Source organism: Acipenser ruthenus, chromosome 1 (genome assembly GCF_902713425.1).
Source record: "Acipenser ruthenus chromosome 1, fAciRut3.2 maternal haplotype, whole genome shotgun sequence".
Classification (NCBI taxonomy): domain Eukaryota; kingdom Metazoa; phylum Chordata; class Actinopteri; order Acipenseriformes; family Acipenseridae; genus Acipenser; species Acipenser ruthenus.
In genome coordinates, this window is record NC_081189.1 from 111,452 (window position 1) to 134,845 (window position 23,394).

At 47.5% G+C, this 23,394-nt stretch overlaps 1 protein-coding gene across 1 annotated transcript in view; it reads right to left on the minus strand.

Moving 5' to 3' along the window:
• LOC117404025 (receptor-type tyrosine-protein phosphatase alpha) overlaps window positions 1–23,394 on the minus strand; it is a 55,485-nt gene that overhangs the window by 7,000 nt on the left and 25,091 nt on the right. Inside the window, exons 3-17 of the mRNA XM_059024099.1 lie at window positions 18,194–18,281; window positions 17,622–17,987; window positions 16,869–16,889; window positions 16,307–16,391; window positions 12,752–12,825; window positions 11,721–11,857; window positions 11,316–11,406; window positions 9,475–9,551; window positions 8,453–8,489; window positions 5,308–5,405; window positions 5,088–5,207; window positions 3,083–3,249; window positions 1,948–2,083; window positions 814–963; window positions 6–99 (exon numbers count right to left, since the gene is read on the minus strand). Of these exons, the coding sequence (XP_058880082.1) occupies window positions 6–99; window positions 814–963; window positions 1,948–2,083; window positions 3,083–3,249; window positions 5,088–5,207; window positions 5,308–5,405; window positions 8,453–8,489; window positions 9,475–9,551; window positions 11,316–11,406; window positions 11,721–11,857; window positions 12,752–12,825; window positions 16,307–16,391; window positions 16,869–16,889; window positions 17,622–17,987; window positions 18,194–18,281 (1,741 nt within the window). The remainder of the gene's footprint in view (window positions 1–5; window positions 100–813; window positions 964–1,947; window positions 2,084–3,082; window positions 3,250–5,087; window positions 5,208–5,307; window positions 5,406–8,452; window positions 8,490–9,474; window positions 9,552–11,315; window positions 11,407–11,720; window positions 11,858–12,751; window positions 12,826–16,306; window positions 16,392–16,868; window positions 16,890–17,621; window positions 17,988–18,193; window positions 18,282–23,394) is intronic.

Consider the following 23,394-nt stretch of genomic DNA (forward strand, 5'->3'; position numbering starts at 1 on the left):
CTCACAGGGGATGATCTGCAGCACGCGGTTCTTCTTCATGTTGGCCGGCAGGTTGCCCGTCCTCATCTTGTCGTTCTGGATCTTTATCGACGTCAGCTTCTGAAAGGGAATCAGGAGGAGCCGCGGTGAGAACAACTCAACGCAACACTGCGGCTTCAGCTCGCCACGTCCCAGACATCCAAGCGCTGCAGTCCAGGGTATGTGTGTGTGGAAGTTCTGTCACTATGCACAGCAGCACAGGTTCTGGTTTGCCTGGTCCGAGCTCTCCAGTGCATGTGGTTTATATTCCCCCCTGTGCTACACCTCTGTCCTTTCAGCAGATACACCAGCTTCACAGGCACAGGGCAGCATGGACTCCACAATGCCAGGAGCGGAGTTACTTAGAACAGCTGTCTGCAGACACCAGACAGTGCAACAGCTGTACTCCCTGACCAAGTTCCAAGCACAAGAAAGTCATGGTACAGGGGGTACGATGGTGTCTCGGACACAGGACTGGATAACGTCTGGATAGGGGTTATGAGTGGGGCTGGGGTTCTGGTATTTATTGCAAAGGGCAAGTAATTGAAAGAAGACAAACAGCGTATGCACTCCATGTCTCATTCATGCAGTGCATTGATCAGGATCGAAAGGTGATAGTGGAGAGAAAACAAAAGAAAAGGGCTGCATTGTAAACACTAGTGGTCTCAATACACTCACACACTAGGGACTAAATTCCCATGCAGTTCAGAATTGATCTAAACCTGGTCTTTCATTCCCCTCACCTAGGAGAGGGATGGGCAGCCCCCTCCCAGTCCAACCCTCCCAGCGTCTCACCTTGAATTCTGCCTCCAGGCCGCTGCAGGTGGTCCCGGGGGTCTTGTTGTAGAGTTTCTGCAGGTGTGTCTCCAGCGAAGTCACTTCCAGCTCGGTGTCTCCGTACAGGTAGTGCTCCAGCATAGCCTGGTAGATAAACACGTACTGCATCTGTGTGAGAGGGAGGGAGAGAGACCATATTCAATACAGTGTGGGTAACTGGGGATCTGGGAGACGGTACTTTCAATACTCTGTGTGTGTGTGTGTGTGTGTGTGTGTGTGTGTGTGTGCGCGAGAGTGACACCATACTGAATACAGCCTTGACAACTAGGGATATGAAAGAACAGCATGTTCAATAAAGTACAATATACACGAATGGCCAAAAAATGTGAATGATCTGCTACCGAAGTCCACGGCATTGTTTGAAAGGAATCAGTCGCGTCTTGTCCAGCGATTTTGGCCAATCAATGTACAGCTTTGGCCAAAAGTTTTGCATCACCCTAAAGAGTGAACTCATTTTGCTTCATAAAGTTGAATGAAACCAGCTAAATAATCTCACGTTAACATATTGAAATACATACTGCTTTGCGGTTTTCCATATACTTAACAAAAAAATGACAAATTGAAATGTGACATTTTGAAATAAAACAAAAAAATACTGTACTACTATTATGGCTTCCAGGAAACTTTTACGACATCATTTTGTAGTTTCTTTGATTGCATGATGTTAAATATAATTTTTTTTTAAATTTTTTAATTTAGGTGATGCAAAACCTTTGGCCACAGCTGTAGATCTTGAAGCTGACACCCTGGGATCCTTCAAGAAGCTGCTTGATGAGATTCTGGGATCAATAAACTACTAACAACCAAACGAGCAAGATGGGCTGAATGGCCTCCCCTCGTTTGTAAACTTTCCTATGTTCTTATGTTCTTAACAGGAGTTTGAATCAGACCCCTGGTAAGTCTGCTCAGAATGAACCGATTCTCATCACAGCATGAACAAATCCCACAAGTCTGTGGGCTTACTAATGGAGTTGTTCATGCAGCTATAAGATAGGACAACTTATTTAACAAACTCTTGACCATTTCAATGATACTCAATTGAAGGTAGTTCTGAAAGCCAGGACAGAGTTCTCTGTCTGAGCTCACACTCACATCAGTCTGAACCATCTGACAGCGCTGTGCCCGAATCCTCGTCACGAAGCCGAACACGTCCACCTTGCGCTCTGATGTCATCATGTCCAGCATGGCGTCGATCACGATGAAGGTGCCTGTCCGTCCGACGCCAGCGCTGAAACACAGGAGTGATAAAGATGTACAGTGCAGTGGAATGATTACATGACATAACAGCGAGTCCAAAACCGTGCCGACAGCACCGCGAAGGACATTACAGTGACTGCACATAACAGCTCTACAACATCACCGCAACGGACATTACAGGGACTGCACATAACAGCGCTACGACATCACCGCAACAGACATTACAGGGACTGCACATAACAGCGCTACGACATCACCGCGAAGGACATTACAGTGACTGCACATAACAGCGCTACGACATCACCGCGAAGGACATTACAGGGACTGCACATAACAGCGCTACGACATCACCGCAACGGACATTACAGGGACTGCACATAACAGCGCTACGACATCACCGCAACGGACATTACAGGGACTGCACATAACAGTGCTACGACATCACCGCGAAGGACATTACAGGGACTGCACATAACAGCGCTACGACATCACCGCAACGGACATTACAGGGACTGCACATAACAGCGCTACGACATCACCGCAACGGACATTACAGGGACTGCACATAACAGCGCTACGACATCACCGCGAAGGACATTACAGTGACTGCACATAACAGCGCTACGACATCACCGCAAAGGACATTACAGGGACTGCACATAACAGCGCTACAACATCACCGCAAAGGACACTACAGTGACTGCACATAACAGCGCTACGACATCACCGCAACGGACATTACAGCGCAGACCACTACAGCACTATGACATCACCGTGATGGACATTACCAGTAAGGGCACGGAGTAACCAATGAGTAACAGGATATGAAGGGTTAAGAATAGAGGTTGAAGGAACTGAATCTGAATCAAAGTTAAGGACCCAACTTCACAAAGTTCTGAGATCAGTCAGCTACTTAGAACTAAAAGAGCACTGAAGGGCTGAATGGCCTCCTTTCGTTCGGGAGTTTGTTTCAGTTACCAGTCAATCAATAGATAGCACTGCTTTACTCCAGCCCCCCCATAGCCCCTACCTGCAGTGCACCACTATGGCCCCGGCATACTGGGGGTTGCAGGTCTTGACCTTCTTGAGGAACTTGAGCATTCCAATAGGGGTGAAGGGGACCCCAAAATCAGGCCAGCTGGTGAAGTGGAACTGAGTGAGCAGGCGCTGAGGCTTCTTATTGGATGCATCGCCAACCTGAGAGAGAGAGAGAGAGAGAGAGAGAGAGAGAGAGAGAGAGAGAGAGAGAGAGAGGAGAGAGAGAGAGAGAGAGAGAGAGAGAGAGAGGAGAGAGAGAGAGAGAGAGAGAGAGAGAGAGAGAGAGAGAGAGAGAGAGAGAGGGAGAGGGAGAGGGAGAGGGAGAGGGAGAGGGAGAGGGAGAGGGAGAGGGAGAGGGAGAGAGAGAGAGGAGAGCGAGAGAGAGAGAGAGAGAGAGAGAGAGAGAGAGAGAGAGAGAGAGAGAGAGAGAGAGAGAGTGAGGAGGGAGAGAGAGAGTGAGGAGGGAGAGAGAGAGAGAGAGAGAGAGAGAGAGAGAGAGAGGAGGGAGAGAGAGAGTGTGAGACAATGGACCTGATAGGAATAATTGCAATGGTGGACCACGTCCGAAAATGGACCGCAAATGGTCCGTATCTCATGAATAGTCATCCATGGCCCTGGTATCAGATAACGGGGCGGTCGTAAGTAAACAAGCTGGCTGATAGTAAGTCACCGCACAGACTGTATAGCGACTTCTAGCACAGAAGAACGAGATGGATAAAGAGCTTTGAACACTCAGTAATCATAACATATTCAGTTGTACCAACAACAACAATTTCTGCGATAGGAGGGTTGTCCAATTCAGTTATAGCTTTTCCGCATCTTGTTTTGATAGAAGCGTCTTCTCATGCAGGTAGACTTCCAATTCTAAAGTCATAGATAACAGCATTAACCAGGTTTAACTGACAGTACAAGAGAGTAAAAGAGCAGTAATATAATATCTTTATTTTTATATAGCGCCTTTCATAGTGGCTCACCATCACAAAGCGCTTTACAGAGGTAGGCTGTGAACTGTGCATTATATGCAGAGTCACTTACAATAGACATTGATTTAACATCTCATCCGCAGGATGGAGCACAAGGAGGTTCAGTGACTTGCTCAGGGTCACACAGCGAGTCAGTCAGTGGCAGTGGTGGGATTTGAACCGGTGACCTTCTGGTTACAAGCCCTGGACTTTAACCACTTTAACCACTGGACCACAATTCCGAAAAGAAACACAACAATAACATTAGAATGGACTGTTTCAATGAGTAGTCTCTTTCAAAGGGTTGCTATCTAGCCCACAGTGTATAGCAACAGACAGACAGAACTGGAATGGATTGTTTCAGGGTGAAAGCAGCCCGTCTCTGCTCACAGTGTATAGTGACAGACACAATGAATCTGAACAGACACAATGAATCTGCCCCTCTCTGCTCACAGCGTATAGTGACAGACAATGAATCTGAACAGACACAATTAATCTGCCCCTCTCTGCTCACAGTGTATAGTGACAGACAATGAATCTGAACAGACACAATGAATCTGCCCCTCTCTGCTCACAGCGTATAGTGACAGACACAATGAATCTGCCCCTCTCTGCTCACAGCGTATAGTGACAGACACAATGAATCTGCCCCTCTCTGCTCACAGCGTATAGTGACAGACAATGAATCTGAACAGACACAATGAATCTGCCCCTCTCTGCTCACAGTGTATAGTGACAGACAATGAATCTGAACAGACACAATGAATCTGCCCCTCTCTGCTCACAGCGTATAGTGACAGACACAATGAATCTGCCCCTCTCTGCTCACAGCGTATAGTGACAGACACAATGAATCTGAACAGACACAATGAATCTGCCCCTCTCTGCTCACAGTGTATAGTGACAGACACAATGAATCTGAACAGACACAATGAATCTGCCCCTCTCTGCTCACAGTGTATAGTGATAGACACAATGAATCTGAACAGACTGTTTCAAGGTGAAACAGCCCCTCTCTGCTCACGGCGGCTCTACCTGCTGGATGCAGAACTTGCGGATGGTGTAGTCCACCAGCACCATCATGTCCTCCACTGACACGCGGATGTTCCCGTAGGTCCAGCAGCCCTGGTCCGGCCAGTACTGGGCACACTTGCACTGCGGGGAGAAGAGCAGAGAGCCAGTCAGTCAGACAGGAACCACCACCACACAAAACCTCATCGCACCTGCGTGACCCAGCCCACACTCTCACACCCACCTCCTTTCGCTCCTTCAGGTTGGTCACCATGACGATGGTGGCCGTATTCTGCTCCCAGATCATCCTCCAGAAATCATTGACAGTCTCCTCCTTTGGTCCTGAGAGCAGAGAGGGAGAAAGTTAAAGAGCTAGACAATTAGAACAGAAGAAAGCTTACAAACGAGAGGAGGCCATTCCGCCCATCTTGCTTGTTTGGTTGTTAGTAGCTTATTGATCCCAGAATCTCATCAAGCAGCTTCTTGAAGGATCCCAGGGTGTCAGCTTCAACAACATTACTGGGGAGTTGGTTCCAGACCCTCACAATTCTTTGTGTAAAAAAGTGCCTCCTATTTTCTGTTCTGAATGCCCCTTTATCTATCTCCATTTGTGACCCCTGGTCCTTGTTTCTTTTTTCAGGTCGAAAAAGTCCCCTGGGTCGACATTGTCAATACCTTTTAGAATTTTGAATGCATGAATCAGATCACCGCGTAGTCTTCTTTGTTCAAGACTGAATAGATTCAATTCTTTTAGCCTGTCTGTATACGACATGCCTTTTAAACACGGGATAATTCTGGTCGCTCTTCTATGCACTCTTTCTAGATAAGCAATATCCTTTTTGTAGCGAGGTGACCAGAACTGAACACAATATTCTAGATGAGGTCTTATTAAGGCATTGTAAAGTTTTAACATTACTTCCCTTGATTTATATTCAACACTTTTCACTATATATCCGAGCATTTTGTTGGCCTTTTTTTATAGCTTCCCCACATTGTCTACATGAAGACCTTTTTTATTTTATTTATTTATTTATTTTTAATTTAGTCGTTGCCAATTATTTTTATTATTTTCTCCCCAATTTGGAATGGTCAATTATTTTTAGGCTCAGCTCACCGCTACCACCCCTGCGCTGACTCGGGAGTGCGAAGATGAACACACTGTCCTCCGAAGCGTGTGCCGTCAGCCGCCCGCTTTTTTTCACACTGCAGACTCACCATGCAGCCACCCAAGAGCTACAGCGTCGGAGGACAACGCAGCTCTCGGGCAGCTTACAGGCAAGCCTGCAGGCGCCCGGCCAGAGTACAGGGGTCGCTGGTGCGCGGTAGAAACACAACCCCCCCCACCACACCCACCCACACCCCCTCCACACACACACACCCACCCAGACACACCCACCCAGACACAAAGACAGACCCACAGAAACACAACCCCCCCACCACACACACAGACACAAAGACAGACCCATAGAAACACAACCCCCCCACCACACACACACACACAAAGACAGACCCACAGAAACACAACCCCCCCACCACACACACACACACAAAGACAGACCCACAGAAACACAACCCCCCCACCACACACACACACACAAAGACAGACCCACAGAAACACAACCCCCCCACCACACACACACACACAAAGACAGACCCACAGAAACACAACCCCCCCACCACACACACACACACACAAAGACAGACCCACAGAAACACAACCCCCCCACCACACACACACACACAAAGACAGACCCACAGAAACACAACCCCCCCCCCACCCACACACACACAGACACAAAGACAGACCCACAGAAACACAACCCCCCCACCACACACACAGACACAAAGACAGACCCACAGAAACACAACCCCCCCCCCCCACCACACACACGCACACAAAGACAGAGCCACAGAAACACAACCCCCCCACCACACACACAGACACAAAGACAGACCCACAGAAACACAACCCCCCCACCACACACACAAAGACAGACCCATAGAAACACAACCCCCCCACCACACACACACACACACAGACACAAACAAAGACAGACCCATAGAAAGAGACACACCCCCTCCCCACACACACAGACACAAAGACAGACCCATAGAAACAGACACACCCCCCCACACACAAACAAAGACAGACCCACAGAAACACAACCCCCCCCCCACACACACAAAGACACAAAGACAGACCCATAGAAACACAACCCCCCCACCACACACACAGACACAAAGACAGACCCATAGAAACAGACACACCACCCCACACACACACAAAGACAGACCCACAGAAACACAACCCCCCCCCACACACACACAGACACAAAGACAGACCCATAGAAACACAACCCCCCCCACCACACACACACACACAAAGACAGACCCACAGAAACACAACCCCCCCCCCCCCCACACACACACACACACACACACACAAAGACAGACCCATAGAAACACAACCCCCCCCACCACACACACACACACAAAGACAGACCCACAGAAACACAACCCCCCCCCACCCACACACACACAGACACAAACAGACCCACAGAAACACAACCCCCCCCCCACCCACACACACACACACAAACAAAGACAGACCCATAGAAAGAGACACACCCCCTCCCCACACACACAGACACAAAGACAGACCCATAGAAACAGACACACCCCCCCACACACAAACAAAGACAGACCCACAGAAACACAACCCCCCCCCCCACACACAAAGACACAAAGACAGACCCATAGAAACACAACCCCCCCACCACACACACAGACACAAAGACAGATCCATAGAAACAGACACACCACCCCACACACACAAAGACAGACCACAGAAACACAACCCCCCCCCCACACACACACAGACACAAAGACAGACCCACAGAAACACAACCCCCCCCCCCCACACACACACACAAAGACAGACCCACAGAAACACAACCCCCCCCCCCACACACACACAGACACAAAGACAGACCAACAGAAACACAACCCCCCCCCCCACACACACACACAGACACAAACAAAGACAGACCCATAGAAAGAGACACACCCCCTCCCCACACACACACAGACACAAAGACAGACCCATAGAAACAGACACACACACCCCCACCACCCACACACACACCAGACAGAAACACACCCTCTAGACAGACACACCCACCCACACACACCCACACGACACAGAAACACACCCTCTAGACAGACACACCCACACACCCACTCCAGACAGACACCCACACACACACCCCAGACAGACACCCACACACACACCCCAGACAGACATCCACACACCCACCCCAGACAGACACCCACACACCCACCCCAGACAGACACCCACACACACTGGCCAATACAAACACGCCTGTTACCTTGAGCTGCGATGAACTTGTTCTTCTCCTGGTATCCCTGAAAGGGAGACAGACAGACACGTGAGCAACTCCTTTTCCACCAGCTTCCATCAAACACACAAAACTACTTCTATCCCATGCCAGTGTACACAGCCTTCACCCAATCCCACAGCATGAATGTGTGAAGACAACCGAGTTAGAAACACACAAGCACGTTATTTGAAAATAAGCAAAAACCACATTACATGCAAGTCAGGGTGTCAAGTTTGAGACATTCCCAAACGTTTCAACTAAACCCTGAGCCATCAGCTAGCATGTCATTCAATTGCTTTGCTGTCACTCGAACAGTTCATTCGAGTACATTCGGTACTAAATGGGGGAGAACTGCTTTAGCAGTGTAGTTTAATTACACAGTCTTTGAATGTCCCTAGATGGTGCTGCTTTGTGTATCTGAATAAAGAAGTCTAAGTTTACTGCAGTTTCTAGACACTAACAGATATTAAGCATGGAATTACATGTAAGCCACCTAGTGTGTGGTGCATCTTTAGTTTAAAATGAAATGAAAGTAAAGGAGAACATAGTGACGTGTGGGTAAATGCAAACGGGATCGACTCTGAGAAGTTTAAAGCCAGGATTTCAAGCCTCTCACGGGAGAAGTATTGCGTTCACACCCCCACGGGATGGAATCAGTTACAACTGGGTTTTACGCTCATCAATACCAATTACTAAGGATTAAAACACTTATTGTAAAATGTAAAGCAAAATGAAATCAATCAATCAATAAATGGAATGAATGAATAAATAAATTACATATGCAATGCTCCCACCCCACCCCATCGGATGGCCCTCATGTTCATGAAGTCCGAGTCTGGGACTCCCTCTAGTGGGGAGAGGTTAGGGTTAGGGTTAGGGTTAGGGTTAATGCACCCACCCCCTTGGAAGGCCCTCACGTTCATGAAGTCTGAGTCTGGGACTCCCTCTAGTGGGGAGAGGTTAGGGTTAGGGTTAGGGTTAATGCACCCACCCCCTCAGAAGGCACTCACGTTGATGAAGGAGGCGTTGATGAAGTCCGAGTCTGGGACCCCCTCTAGCGAGGAGAGGTGGACTCTCGAGTGATCATCTAGGAACCAAAAAAGAACAGCACAGCTCATCAGAGCCTGCAGTATACAGTTTAGTACATACAGTACAGATTACACATAGAGCAGTACTCAGTATAGAACATTCGGTGCAAGGGATGGAAATAAGACTCCCATTGCATAGCAGTTTGTTCCATTCCTGGTTATGAGTTGAATAAGACACACCTTGTTACTTATATACTGTGGCTGATCGAGTTTGTATTTCCATCACTGAGTGTATAGAATGATATCTACTGACAGAGCTGCGGCATTTCAATACACTCTGCACAACAATAACTTTAAATATGAATGTACACAGCGGCCACCTGAACAAATACATTAGCAGGAACTGTACAAATTAGAAGAACATTCTCTATCACCCTTTGATAAATTGACTAAATAGTATCTATTCTATGTATCCAATTGTGAAATACCAAGCCTGTACTGCCTGTACTGTATATAATGTAGACGTGTAAGACAGATAAGGAATTAGAAAGCCACTGGACCAGTTTGATCAGCACCTGCAACTCTCACTGCGTTTACCACATTTGTCCAGTGACTTCTGAACCACCCTGTATATACAGAGCCCCCAGCACAGCTGTGTAAGAGAGACCTGTATTCATCTCAACAGCTTTTACATTTCAAAAAGGAATGTAACGTGCAGAACACAGCAGAGAATGCATCAAGGATGTTTTGAAATTGGCACTAAGTGCCTGCAGGGTCACAGCCACCACGTAGGAGGTCAATCGTGGGTCAGCAGGAAGCGGTGATGCACACACACGTCACGACACACGCACACACGTCACGACACACGCACACACGTCACGACACACGCACACACGTCACGACACACGCACACACGTCACGACACACACATGTCACGACACGCGCACACACGTCACGACACGCGCACACACGTCACGACACGCGCACACACGTCACGACACGCGCACACACGTCACGACACGCGCACACACGTCACGACACGCGCACACACGTCACGACACGCGCACACACGTCACGACACGCGCACACACGTCACGACACGCGCACACACGTCACGACACGCACACACACGTCACGACACGCACACACACGTCACGACACGCACACACACGTCACGACACGCGCACACACGTCACGACACACACACACACGTCACGACACGCACACACACGTCACGACACACGCACACACGTACACACACACGTCACGACACGCACACACACGTCACGACACGCGCACACACGTCACGACACGCGCACACACGTCACGACACGCACACACACGTCACGACACGCACACACACGTCACGACACGCACACACACGTCACGACACGCGCACACACGTCACGACACGCACACACACGTCACGACACACGCACACACGTACACACACACGTCACGACACGCACACACACGTCATGACACGCACACACACGTCACGACACGCACACACACGTCACGACACACGCACACACACGTCACGACACGCACACGTCACGACACACACACACACGTCACGACACACGTCACGACACACACATGTCACGACACGCACACACACGTCACGACACGCGCACACACACGCACACACACGTCACGACACGCACACGTCACGACACACACACACACACGTCACGACACACACGTCACGCCACACGCACACACACGTCACGCCACATGCACATGTCACGAACCACAGGTCATGGCAGGTGCTTGGTGTCGCAGCGTGAGCAAAGCCCTGGCAGGGAGGAAGTGGTACTCACAGGGCAGGATGTTGACGTAGCGGTTCTTCTCCTTGTTCTCCTCTTTAGAAGCTGCGTCACACGCTGCCTGGATGGGACACACGGGCAGGGCCTGGAGAGGGAGAGGGAGATCACAGGAGGGGGTGAGGAGTAGTAGGTGTCGTGTCCCTCCAATAAAGCTACCTTTGGAAACAGGCAGGACTGTGTGTGCCTGGAGGAGTATCAAATTGTGCTGCTAAACTATTATTATTATTATTATTTATTTCTTAGCAGACGCCCTTATCCTACTTCTAATGAAAGTTATTTTTTGACAGGAATATCTTTAAAATGTGCATTAGGCACCCTTTCCATACATTTGTGTCCAAGCTTGTTCATTATCTATATATTCATCTGTATTATACACAGACACACTGTAAAGAGACTCACGTTGAACTCCTCCCTGAACAGCTTGTTGTCGTCTGCCATGCGCCGGTTGATCTCTTCCTCCAGCTTGTCCACAGAAAGGGGCGGGTACTTCCTGTTAGTGCTGGGAGACCTGGCCAGGAGGGGTATGCTCTGGAGCTCTGAGAGAGAGAGAGAGAGAGAGAGAGAGAGAGAGAGAGAGAGAGAGAGAGAGAGAGAGAGGGGGGGGGGGAGACAGAGACAGAGAGATAGAGAGAGACAGAGACAGATTGAAGTGTCTGTCCTTGCTGTTACTGTCCCTGTATCTGAGATTGAAGTGTCTGTCCTTGCTGTTAGTGTCCCTGTATCTGAGATTGAAGTGTCTGTCCTTGCTGTTAGTGTCCCTGTATCTGAGATTGAAGTGTCTGTCCTTGCTGTTAGTGTCCCTGTATCTGAGATTGAAGTGTCTGTCCTTGCTGTTACTGTCGCTGTATCTGAGATTGAAGTGTCTGTCCTTGCTGTTACTGTCCCTGTATCTGAGATTGAAGTGTCTGTCCTTGCTGTTACTGTCCCTGTATCTGAGATTGAAGTGTCTATCCTTGCTATTACTGTCACAGGCTCTATTCTTTGGGCACATTCTATAATCTTCTATTTAAATTCATCTAAAATACTTCAGGCAGATTCTTCAAACTTTCTTCCATACCACCCACAAAGTTGTAATAAACTACAGGGATTAACATGAGACTCCTATTGCATATCCTTTTCACCCATTCCAGGTTTTGATAAGGTTAGACACAGTCTATAGGTAACAGTCTTGGATGTGTCTTATTAAACTCCTAGTAAAACCATGAATGGATCAAACTGCTATGCAATGGGAGTCATATTTTCAACCCTGGATTCATGCAGGGATTCTGAACAGTACCTTTGTAAACAGACCCTGTTATACTTCCTTGCACTAGCAGGGAGCGCTCTAGATGCTATTGGCTGCTGCTGAGAAATGAATCAGAGACTCCTGCTGTGCTGTTCCCTGTATCACCAGTCACTTTGGAAGGAGACAGACAGAGAAGCTGCCTTACCTGTGTCGTCCGCACGCCCGTTGACCAGTCTGAAGGAGTTGGAGTGACTCCCTGCCTGCTTGTACTTCTTAAACCTGAACGGGAGACAAGGGGGCGCAGGGTTACACACACTGAATGCAGCTTGGAAGAGCTGCAGATATTACTGCAGCAGCTTAGTTCTCACTTCAGTGCTTTCTCTCATGCACCACTTCCAGGAGCTCATTGCTCCCAGAACAGTATAGTTGGTTCTTAAAGGATTCCCACATCAGTCTTCATTTGCTACACCTAGTTGTTGTTTGCTGGATGTCTCTTTTGTAATGTGGGTAATGTGTGGTCTAAGTGTGGTCTCACCTGTGCATTACACCTCCTCATAACCTCCCTCTCATTGTACTGTACAGAACTGGACTACAGACGCTGACTGTATACCACGGTTCTTCAACAGGCGGCCCGCGGGCCAAATCCGGCCCTCGAGAGCCTTTCTTTTGGCCCGTCAAGCGTGTTCATTACAAAAGCTGAAATTGCTGATACGCAAGATTATAAAATCACTGTAATCTACAGGATATTTGCTTCCCCTAACAATCGTTTTTTTTTTGGCAGCCTAATACAAGAACAAGTCAGCTGATTGGCCAAGCTTGATTTCTGATGAGCTATCCTTTTGGCAGGCGTCACAAATCTCCGCCCATTTGCTTAGTTTTAGTGCCTCATTGGTTGAGCAATGAGAGAAGGCGTTGTGCAATATGAAAACAGCGGTAGGAATATTATTTTCTTCAGGGCGGTGAAACTATCTGAATATTCTTACAAACATTGCTGCACATTCATTCAAAGCCAAAAAGTCGACGTCTGTGTCTAAAATGGCAAGTGATGTGTGAGATTAACATAAAAACCAACAACAACAAAGTGATGCTTCAGATTTGGCAAGCGAGTCAGAATCGAGGGATACAGACCGCTGCAGGTAATGCACATCGCTCGAAAGTGCTTCACACTGTCCAGACACTGGGCAAAGGTACATGCTACGTATAGTGATCAACGTTTTGTTTTGTTGTGATCCTATTTTCTGTTATGAGGAGAGTAATAAACGAAAATGGTGGGGTTTTTTGTACAACGCCACCTTTTCCACATATATTTTTTGAAACGTTTCTGTAAGTTACATTTGACAGTTTTCACTTGCATACACAGCTTAAAAAAAGTAAACCCCAGTAATGCTGTTACTTCATGAAAATGTGTCATTTGCCACTTTGTTTATTGCGAAGAAACTACAATGGCAGGGATAAAAAAGAAAGAAAAACCGCGATGTCTACTTATGTGCTGTTTCTGCCTGAAATACACGAGTGGAAAGTGTATCATTTTAAGTTTGACATCCTCTGCTTTACAGTTAATCCAGTGGAGCAAAGTAAAGCCTTCACAACCTCTTCTGGAATAGTACAGTTGTACACATTATTTTAGGATAAATAGTATTGGAAATTGCTTTAATGTTGTAAGATTCAGCTGGGAATTGTGCAGCATGTGATTGGAACGGGAAAGTGAAAGTAGTTTTTGTGTTCATTTAACTTAAATACGTTAGCAATGTACTTTAGCTAAGGTGTTGTATTAAGTTATATGATTGATTAACCTATTACGTTTAACCTGTTGTCAGAGCAATAACATATATATATTTTTTCTAATCTTCCAAAACACCAGATGTTTGTCTCCAGTTTATTGTAGAAAGTCTTGGGAAGTTGAGCGGGGCTGATGTATGTTTAAAATGAGAAACAGTTTGGTTTTATTATAGAAATACATGAAAAAAACTTAAGAGCATATGTCTATATTTCTTATATTTTGCATCATTGTTAGGAAAATTAGCAATGCGGCCACCAGTAAGTGTTCAGTCACAGGAATTTGGCCGAAGAAACCGAGCCTGTCAAACATCTTTTATTTAGGCTTAAAAAAAAAACCTGGTTTGGCAACAGTAAGAAATGCACCTGCGGCACGCCTCTCAAAGACGGCACGGTGGATATGCACTGAAGCACGCCTCTCAAAGACGGCACGGTGGATATGCACTGAAGCACGCCTCTCAAAGACGGCACGGTGGATATGCACTGAAGCACGCCTCTCAAAGACGGCACGGTGGATATGCACTGAAGCACGCCTCTCAAAGACGGCACGGTGGATATGCACTGAAGCACGCCTCTCAAAGACGGCACGGTGGATATGCACTGAAGCACGCCTCTCAGAGACGGCACGGTGGATATGTACTGAAGCACGCCTCTCAAAGACGGCACGGTGGATATGCACTGAAGCACGCCTCTCAAAGACGGCACGGTGGATATGCACTGAAGCACGCCTCTCAAAGACGGCACGGTGGATATGCACTGAAGCACGCCTCTCAGAGACGGCACGGTGGATATGTACTGAAGCACGCCTCTCAAAGACGGCACGGTGGATATGCACTGAAGCACGCCTCTCAAAGACAGCACGGTGGATATGCACTGAAGCACGCCTCTCAAAGACGGCACGGTGGATATGCACTGAAGCACGCCTCTCAAAGACGGCACGGTGGATATGCACTGAAGCACGCCTCTCAAAGACGGCACGGTGGATATGCACTGAAGTTTATTTCCCCCTCTGTTTACTGTCATGCCATGTATTTAATTTAGAAACTTTTCATTTCCATTGAAACACACTGGCGCTAGAACATGCATATTTAGACACCGCATATTTAATCAGGCGCTTAGTAAGATGCTTCTACAACATAAGTGCTTTCGTTAGTTAACTTGAATGCTTGCAGCGCAGTAATTGTCAGAACATTTTCTAGTTTTAATAGAATTAAAATGAATAACATGCTGTTTTAATAGCATTACAGTGAGATTTGTATTATTATTTGTTTGCAAGATGTCATTTGAATACTGGTCAGGAAATGGTATTTGCGTGATATTTTTTATTATTAATGGTGATCAAACATTGTAACTTGTCAAGTAGTTATTTCTGAGATGTATTAGTTGATTGGTGCAAGTGCAGTGTTGCAACGTTTTGTTACTGTATGTAAAGTCTGATTGGATAGTCAGATTTTCATGACCATTTAAACAACCCCCCACCACTACGCACGTCTTGAGCACCCTGTGCCCCCCCCCAGGTTTGGAAATGTCCTTATCTGGCCCTCCAGAGAATGTAATTGAGTAGCACTGCTGTATACCCTGGCATTCCGGTGGGAAGGAGCTCAGCCTTGCTGCTTGCCTCTTCACACTGGAACATATTTCAGCAGCAGGATAAGTCATGTCTGCTTTAGAATGGATCAGAAGCAGCTACACTAACCCTAACCCTAACCCTAACCCTAACTCCACTCAGAACGTCAAGGAAGAAACGTTCTAAACCCTTAAACCACACCACATTATTTTATTCAGATATAATGACTTCTAATGTGCAGAAGTATTTTGTGGATACCTCTAATCAAGTTGAGAGTGTGCTTTCACTTGCACACTTTGTATGATAGACTCCCTGACACAGCAAAGACTGTGTGAGAAATACACTCTAAACTTGATCAGAGGTAGCTATCAAACATTAATAAACACACAATCCAGGTAGTCTGAGCAGATCTCCTACCTCAGCATGTAGAGCACAATGATGATGAAGACAATGACCAGCAGAGAGGACAGGGCCACCATCACTGCAATGATCGGAGTCTCATCTGCACAGGGACACAAGGGACACTGTCACTGGAGAGGAGCACTCACTCACACGCTGGACAGGAGTGCTCACTCACACTCGCTGGACAGGAGTGCTCACTCACACTGAAACTCTCTCTCTCACTCACACACACACACAGGAGTAGAGCTCAACCACTCACTTTTGATCATCATTGCATTGGTTTAAACAAACAGGAACGCCAACTGGACATCCAACAACAAGGATGGGAAACAGTCTTCCATTGAACAGCAGGTTGAACCATAAAAATAACTTTAAAAAGCTCCACAGTAACAGACCAATAGCAGTCTCATTACCATCCCTGTACTGTACCCAACATCACAACCGCTGTCCACACAGTGAGCATGTTCAGTTATTGCTCCCAGAATTGTTCTGAGAGTTTTAGAGCTCTTCTGCACTGGTTAAAGTTGCAGCAGGAAATGTCCACCGACATACCCAGGAGCCCTGTCCTGTATCTCACCTGGTCCATTTGCTGCTCCTCCTGAGAGGGAGAGGAGAGAGAGAGAGCGAGAGAGAGCGAGAGAGAGCGAGAGAGAGCGAGAGAGAGCGAGAGAGAGCGAGAGAGAGCGAGAGAGATCATTCCACAAGCAATAAACAATATAAACTAAAAAACTATTACATACAGCAACCTTGTATATCAGAGTACAAATAAATCCTTAAATTAAAAACTCAAGTCTAGCTTTAGGTAGTGATGCTGTGTGGAGGACAGTGAGAGTCCTACCTGAGGTAGTGATGTTGTGTGGAGGACAGTAAGAGTCCTACCTGAGGTAGTGATGTTGTGTGGAGGACAGTAAGAGTCCTACCTGAGGTAGTGATGCTGTGTGAAGGACAGTGAGAGTCCTACCTGAGGTAGTGATGTTGTGTGGAGGACAGTAAGAGTCCTACCTGAGGTAGTGATGCTGTGTGAAGGACAGTGAGAGTCCTACCTGAGGTAGTGATGTTGTGTGGAGGACAGTAAGAGTCCTACCTGAGGTAGTGATGCTGTGTGAAGGACAGTGAGAGTCCTACCTGAGGTAGTGATTATGTGTGGAGGACAGTGAGAGTCCTACCTGAGGTGGTGATGCTGTGTGGAGGACAGTAAGAGTCCTACCTGAGGTGGTGATGCTGTGTGGAGGACAGTGAGAGTCCTACCTGAGGTGGTGAGGCTGTGTGGAGGACAGTGAGAGTCCTACCCGAGGTAGTGATGCTGTGTGGAGGACAGTGAGAGTCCTACCTGAGGTGGTGAGGCTGGCTGTGGTCTCCACAGTGGGGGGAGAGGGAGGGTGTGTGGTGGGCTCTGCAGGCTGTGCCCCCCCTCCCGTTGTGATGTTGACGGTGGGGGGGAGCTGGGGGTCGGTGGCAGTGTCATTGCCCCCGCTGGGGGAGGGTGTGGGAGGGGGAGGGCTACTGGAGGTGGTCTCGTTGGTGCCAGTGCTGATCGTCGTGGCGTTGCCGGCCTCCGGAGAGATAGTCGCATTCACCGGGGCAATGGTGGTTGCTGTGGAGACAGTGGTTGCCAGGGTGAGGTCGCTAAGTACAGAGGAGCGGTTTGCTGATGAAGTGTTTGAGGCTCCGGCCAGAACAGGGGACTCTGTGAGAGCTGGAGACAGACAGACAGACAGAGAGAGAGAGAAGGGGGTGTTAGGAACATTCAAAATAGATAGAGGCAAACCTAATATTAAGTCATAATTTAAAACTTAAAGCAGACAAACTTAAAGTGCCTTCATCACACTAATTGTGTAGATGCGCGTGTGTGCGTGTATATGCACATGTGGGCACGTGTGTGTGTGCATGAATGTTACTCACCAGCGGCTGCGTTGGGGTCCTGGGCAGAGCAGAGAGCCGTCAGCACCGCACTGAGCAGCAGGAGCAGGAGCCTCGAATCCATGCTGCCCTGAGAGCGAGAGCGAGAACGAGAGAGACAGAGAGCGAGAGCAAAGAGAGAGAAGAGAGAGGAGAAAGAGAGAGAAGAGAGAGGATAGAGAGAGAAAAGAGAGAGAGAGAAAAGAGAGAGAGAGGAGAGAGAGAGAAGAGAGAGGAGAGAGGAGAGAAAGAGAGAAGAGAGAGAGGAGAGAGAGGAGAGAGAGAAAAGAAAGAGAGAGGAGGGAGAGAGAGAGAGGAGAGAGAGGAGAGAGGAGAGAGGAGAGAGAGGAGAGAGGAGAGAGAGGAGAGAGAGGAGAGAGAGGAGAGAGAGGAGAGAGAGGAGAGGAGAGAGGAGAGAGGAGAGAGGAGAGAGGAGAGAGAGAGGAGAGGAGAGAGGAGAGAGAGGATAGAGAGAGGGAGAGAAAGAGAAGAAAGAGAGAGACAGAGAAAAGAGAGAGAGAAGAGAGAGAAGAGAGAAGAGAGAGAGGAGAAAGAGAGAGAAGAGAGAGAGGAGAAAGAGAGAGAAGAGAGAGAAGAGAGAGAAGAGAGAGGAGAGGAGAAGAGAGAGAGAAGAGAGAGAGAAGAGAGAGAGAAGAGAGAGAAGAGAGATTGTTAAGGGGAATTTACAATGTAATGCGCTGTTCTCATAATGGCCACCAGATGTCAGCAGCACATCATCCAGAAAGCATTTGCTGCTTCAGTATGGGCTATTAACAAATACATACAGACTTTAACAAATGTATTACTTTATCCCTAACTAGACAAATGCATGCATGCAGACCGACTACAGATTATTATTATTTTCTCTGTTTTCTAAAACCACGTGCAGGAGAAAAGGGTCAAAGTGTGCACACGCACAGTATGCTATTTCAATAAGTTTTCCGAAGTGTGTTTACATGATATACATTTTGATAGTTTTCGGAATTTAAATCTGAAATTTCTAGGTGCTGTTTTCTGAAAATTGACTTTCGGAATATTCCGATATATTTTCTGAAAACTGTGTTTACATGACTTTTGATATCGGAATTAGTTTTTTTGAAAATTATCGGAATTCTTATGCGGATGTAAACGCACTGAATGTTTCCACACAGACAGTCGAAGATGCCAATTACTACACTTTCATGTTATTTATTTATCAACACTAAGAAAAAAAGGAATGCCAAATATACTTTAGTTAACATTAAAAACCAAAACAAAAGGGAGCTCTCAAACATCAAAACCTGACGCTTCTGGTTTTGGGTGGCAAGAATACAAGACGCCAGGGCTGGACTAGACACTCGTGTTTCTCTACTAGAATAAAGAGAAGCTTGTGTCCACTGTTGTGTGTGGTGTATGTCAGTTGCTACCATGACACAGAGTGACAGCAGTTCAATCACTGTTCTGAGCGTGCTAATCTTGCGGCTTTGAATTTCATTACCCTCAGCACAGTACTTGCTTTTGCACTTGCTTCAAAAAGTCCCCACTGTGTCAGGATCGTCTAGAAGACTGGCCTGGATTTGGCAGGCTACTTCCAATCAAGCACAGCAATGTCTTGTTCCCATTAAAATGAACTCAATTTGTTTGAACAGCTGTAAACTCCCAATGTTCTTGGAGAATGCTTATGTTAAACCTTCTTTCTGAGCAACTGAATTCCTTGGCTCTGCCTCCTGATTCCAATGACAGATGGACATCTCATCCCCAACACACCCTCCTAACGAGGCCCTCAGTACCCTGCGTGACCCGGGTCCAGTTATAGGAATGGGAGCCCTCACAATACAGCCGCTCCAGTCATTCTGGTCCCCACAGCACCAAAGGGACACTGCGACCCAGGACAGTCCAGGGAAGAGCAAGCAGACTAATCCCAGGGGTTCAAGCAGAGGTTTTCAAACTGTGGGGCACGCCGAGGTTATTAGGGGGGCGCCAATACCTGACTGGAAAACACTTTGACCTCCTGGCGACTGTAAAAGCTCCGCAGTAAACGGCCGACTCTGTGGATCTCCAGGATGATTGACTCAATCAACGACCCAGGCAGGGATGATGTTCAACCTGACCCACGCCCTGTTCAACCTCACCCACCCCCTGTTCAACCTCACCCACCCCCTGTTCAACCTCACCCACCCCCTGTTCAACCTCACCCACCCCCCGTTCAACCTCACCCACCCCCCGTTCAACCTCACCCACCCCCTGTTCAACCTCACCCACCCCCTGTTCAACCTCACCCACCCCCTGTTCAACCTCACCCACCCCCTGTTCAACCTCACCCACCCCTTGTTCAACCTCACCCACCCCCTGTTCAACCTCACCCACCCCCTGTTCAACCTCACCCACCCCCTGTTCAACCTCACCCACCCCCTGTTCAACCTCACCCACCCCTTGTTCAACCTCACCCACCCCCTGTTCAACCTCACCCAGCCCCGTCCACAGAGCTTGTGTCGTTTCAGACCTATCGCAGATCAGTGACTATCGCCCAGCTCGCCTTCATTTGAAAGAGCAGCGGCGCCGGGTTTTAATATCAAATATATTTTGTTTACAAATAATAATAAAAAAAAGGAGCTAGATTTCGCTCGACCTGCAGTTTATAACTAAGCAGGGGTGTCTGAGCTTTTATAAAAAAGTTAATACAATGAAGCCGGACAAACATTACAATTACTATTCATAACTGCATTAACATTAATAAAGACTAATCGCTTATTAAAATATTGCAGCCTCGTTTTCTCTTTCTTTATTCCCGTTTTAAATGTGAAAGTAAGGACTTGGAGGATTTAAAACCTCATTCAGTTGTTTCACAGCAGGTACGGAATGGGTTACCTGGTCATGCTGTTGAGGCAGAAACACTTGGATCCTTTAAGAACCAACTTGAAAAGACTTCTAAAGTTAAAATCCATTGGAATACAAGGACGTCCATGCAAGTGGATACAAAACTGATAAAACACAGGAAGTACTCAGTACTCAGTGGGGCACCACAGGGCTCCGTCCTTGGACCACTCATGTTTCTTATCTACATCAATGACTTACATCAGGAGATAATTAGCAGCCCTGTCAAATTTGAAAAAGACACACAGCTTGAGGGAGTGGCCGATATGCTTACAACCACCAGGAAATCCACAAGGAACTGGGCAAAAAAACAACAACATGGCAAATGAGATGCAACCGCAGCCTGTCACATATGTAGGATCCACATACAAATGAGGGGTACAGGTATAGAACCAGAAAAGGACTGAGCTACAAAGATAGACTGAAGAAACAGAATCTATTTAGCTTCTAAAGAATAATTAGGGGAGGATTTGATTGAAGTCTTTAACATGTTAAAGGGAGCTGACCCTAAGTTAACCCTTGATGATACCTCAACTCGGAGGCTGGGGGTGGTATAAAGAGGAGCAGTATCATCTCAACACTGCGCCAACCTGCTCAAATGATCACAGCATAGCTTCCAACTTAAAGACCGTCTTTGGTTTCTGCTCCTAGCTAGTTAATACATATCACATTACACTTAATGTTATAAAACAAATGTGCCATGTACTTCTCATTCACTGAGTCTGCTATGCTTGGGTGGAGCACTGGCCCATCGCTAATTACCAGAAATAACCAAGAAACAAACAAGTAGAAACACACAACGTAGCCAAGCAGAGACACGTCAGCACAGTGAAAATGTGTTTCATTCTTCACAGGCAACAACTTCTGCTGTAAATCTCTATTCCAGTCACCCTGATAATACTGCATCTGTAGGCAATTCAATGGCGTGGCTTTTGGAACATTAGATTTTCTGCCTTGTAAATGTTAAACCTGCAGGCAGTGCTCCTCTCCCAACAGCTCAACACAATTCCAGCTGAACTGCAGAGCCCATGCATCTTAACCAGGCTTGTCCTGTACTGAACTGCAGAGACCATGCATCTTAACCAGGCTTGTCCTGTTCTGAACTGCAGAGCCCATGCATCTTAACCAGGCTTGTCCTGTACTGAACTGCAGAGCCCATGCATCTTAACCAGGCTTGTCCTGTTCTGAACTGCAGAGCCCATGCATCTTAACCAGGCTTGTCCTGTACTGAACTGCAGAGACCATGCATCTTAACCAGGCTTGTCCTGTTCTGAACTGCAGAGCCCATGCATCTTAACCAGGCTTGTCCTGTTCTGAACTGCAGAGCCCATGCATCTTAACCAGGCTTGTCCTGTACTGAACTGCAGAGCCCATGCATCTTAACCAGGCTTGTCCTGTACTGAACTGCAGAGACCATGCATCTTAACCAGGCTTGTCCTGTACTGAACTGCAGAGCCCATGCATCTTAACCAGGCTTGTCCTGTTCTGAACTGCAGAGCCCATGCATCTTAACCAGGCTTGTCCTGTTCTGAACTGCAGAGCCCATGCATCTTAACCAGGCTTGTCCTGTACTGAACTGCAGAGCCCATGCATCTTAACCAGGCTTGTCCTGTACTGAACTGCAGAGACCATGCATCTTAACCAGGCTTGTCCTGTACTGAACTGCAGAGCCCATGCATCTTAACCAGGCTTGTCCTGTACTGAACTGCAGAGCCCATGCATCTTAACCAGGCTTGTCCTGTTCTGAACTGCAGAGCCCATGCATCTTAACCAGGCTTGTCCTGTTCTGAACTGCAGAGCCCATGCATCTTAACCAGGCTTGTCCTGTTCTGAACTGCAGAGCCCATGCATCTTAACCAGGCTTGTCCTGTACTGAACTGCAGAGCCCATGCATCTTAACCAGGCTTGTCCTGTTCTGAACTGCAGAGCCCATGCATCTTAACCAGGCTTGTCCTGTTCTGAACTGCAGAGCCCATGCATCTTAACCAGGCTTGTCCTGTTCTGAACTGCAGAGCCCATGCATCTTAACCAGGCTTGTCCTGTACTGAACTGCTCCAAATGTTTCAGATTCGCTCAGCAAAGCAGAAAGACCACACTGACTGTACAGCAAAGCTAGAAACTGTGCACAGCACTATCTCCCCATCGCACTGCAACACACACAGAGACACAGGCGTGTCTGTTGTCTTCAGGATCAGAAAGGCTGCTTCTTTTTCAGTTTTTCTTGTTTTTCAAGCCCTCCGAGCATCTGTGTGAGGGGCGGGTCTCCCAGCAGCAGCACCCTGGGGAGAGGCGCAGAGAGAACCTGATTCTCTGCACTGACACTGGGAGCACCCTGTGAACCAGAACACATC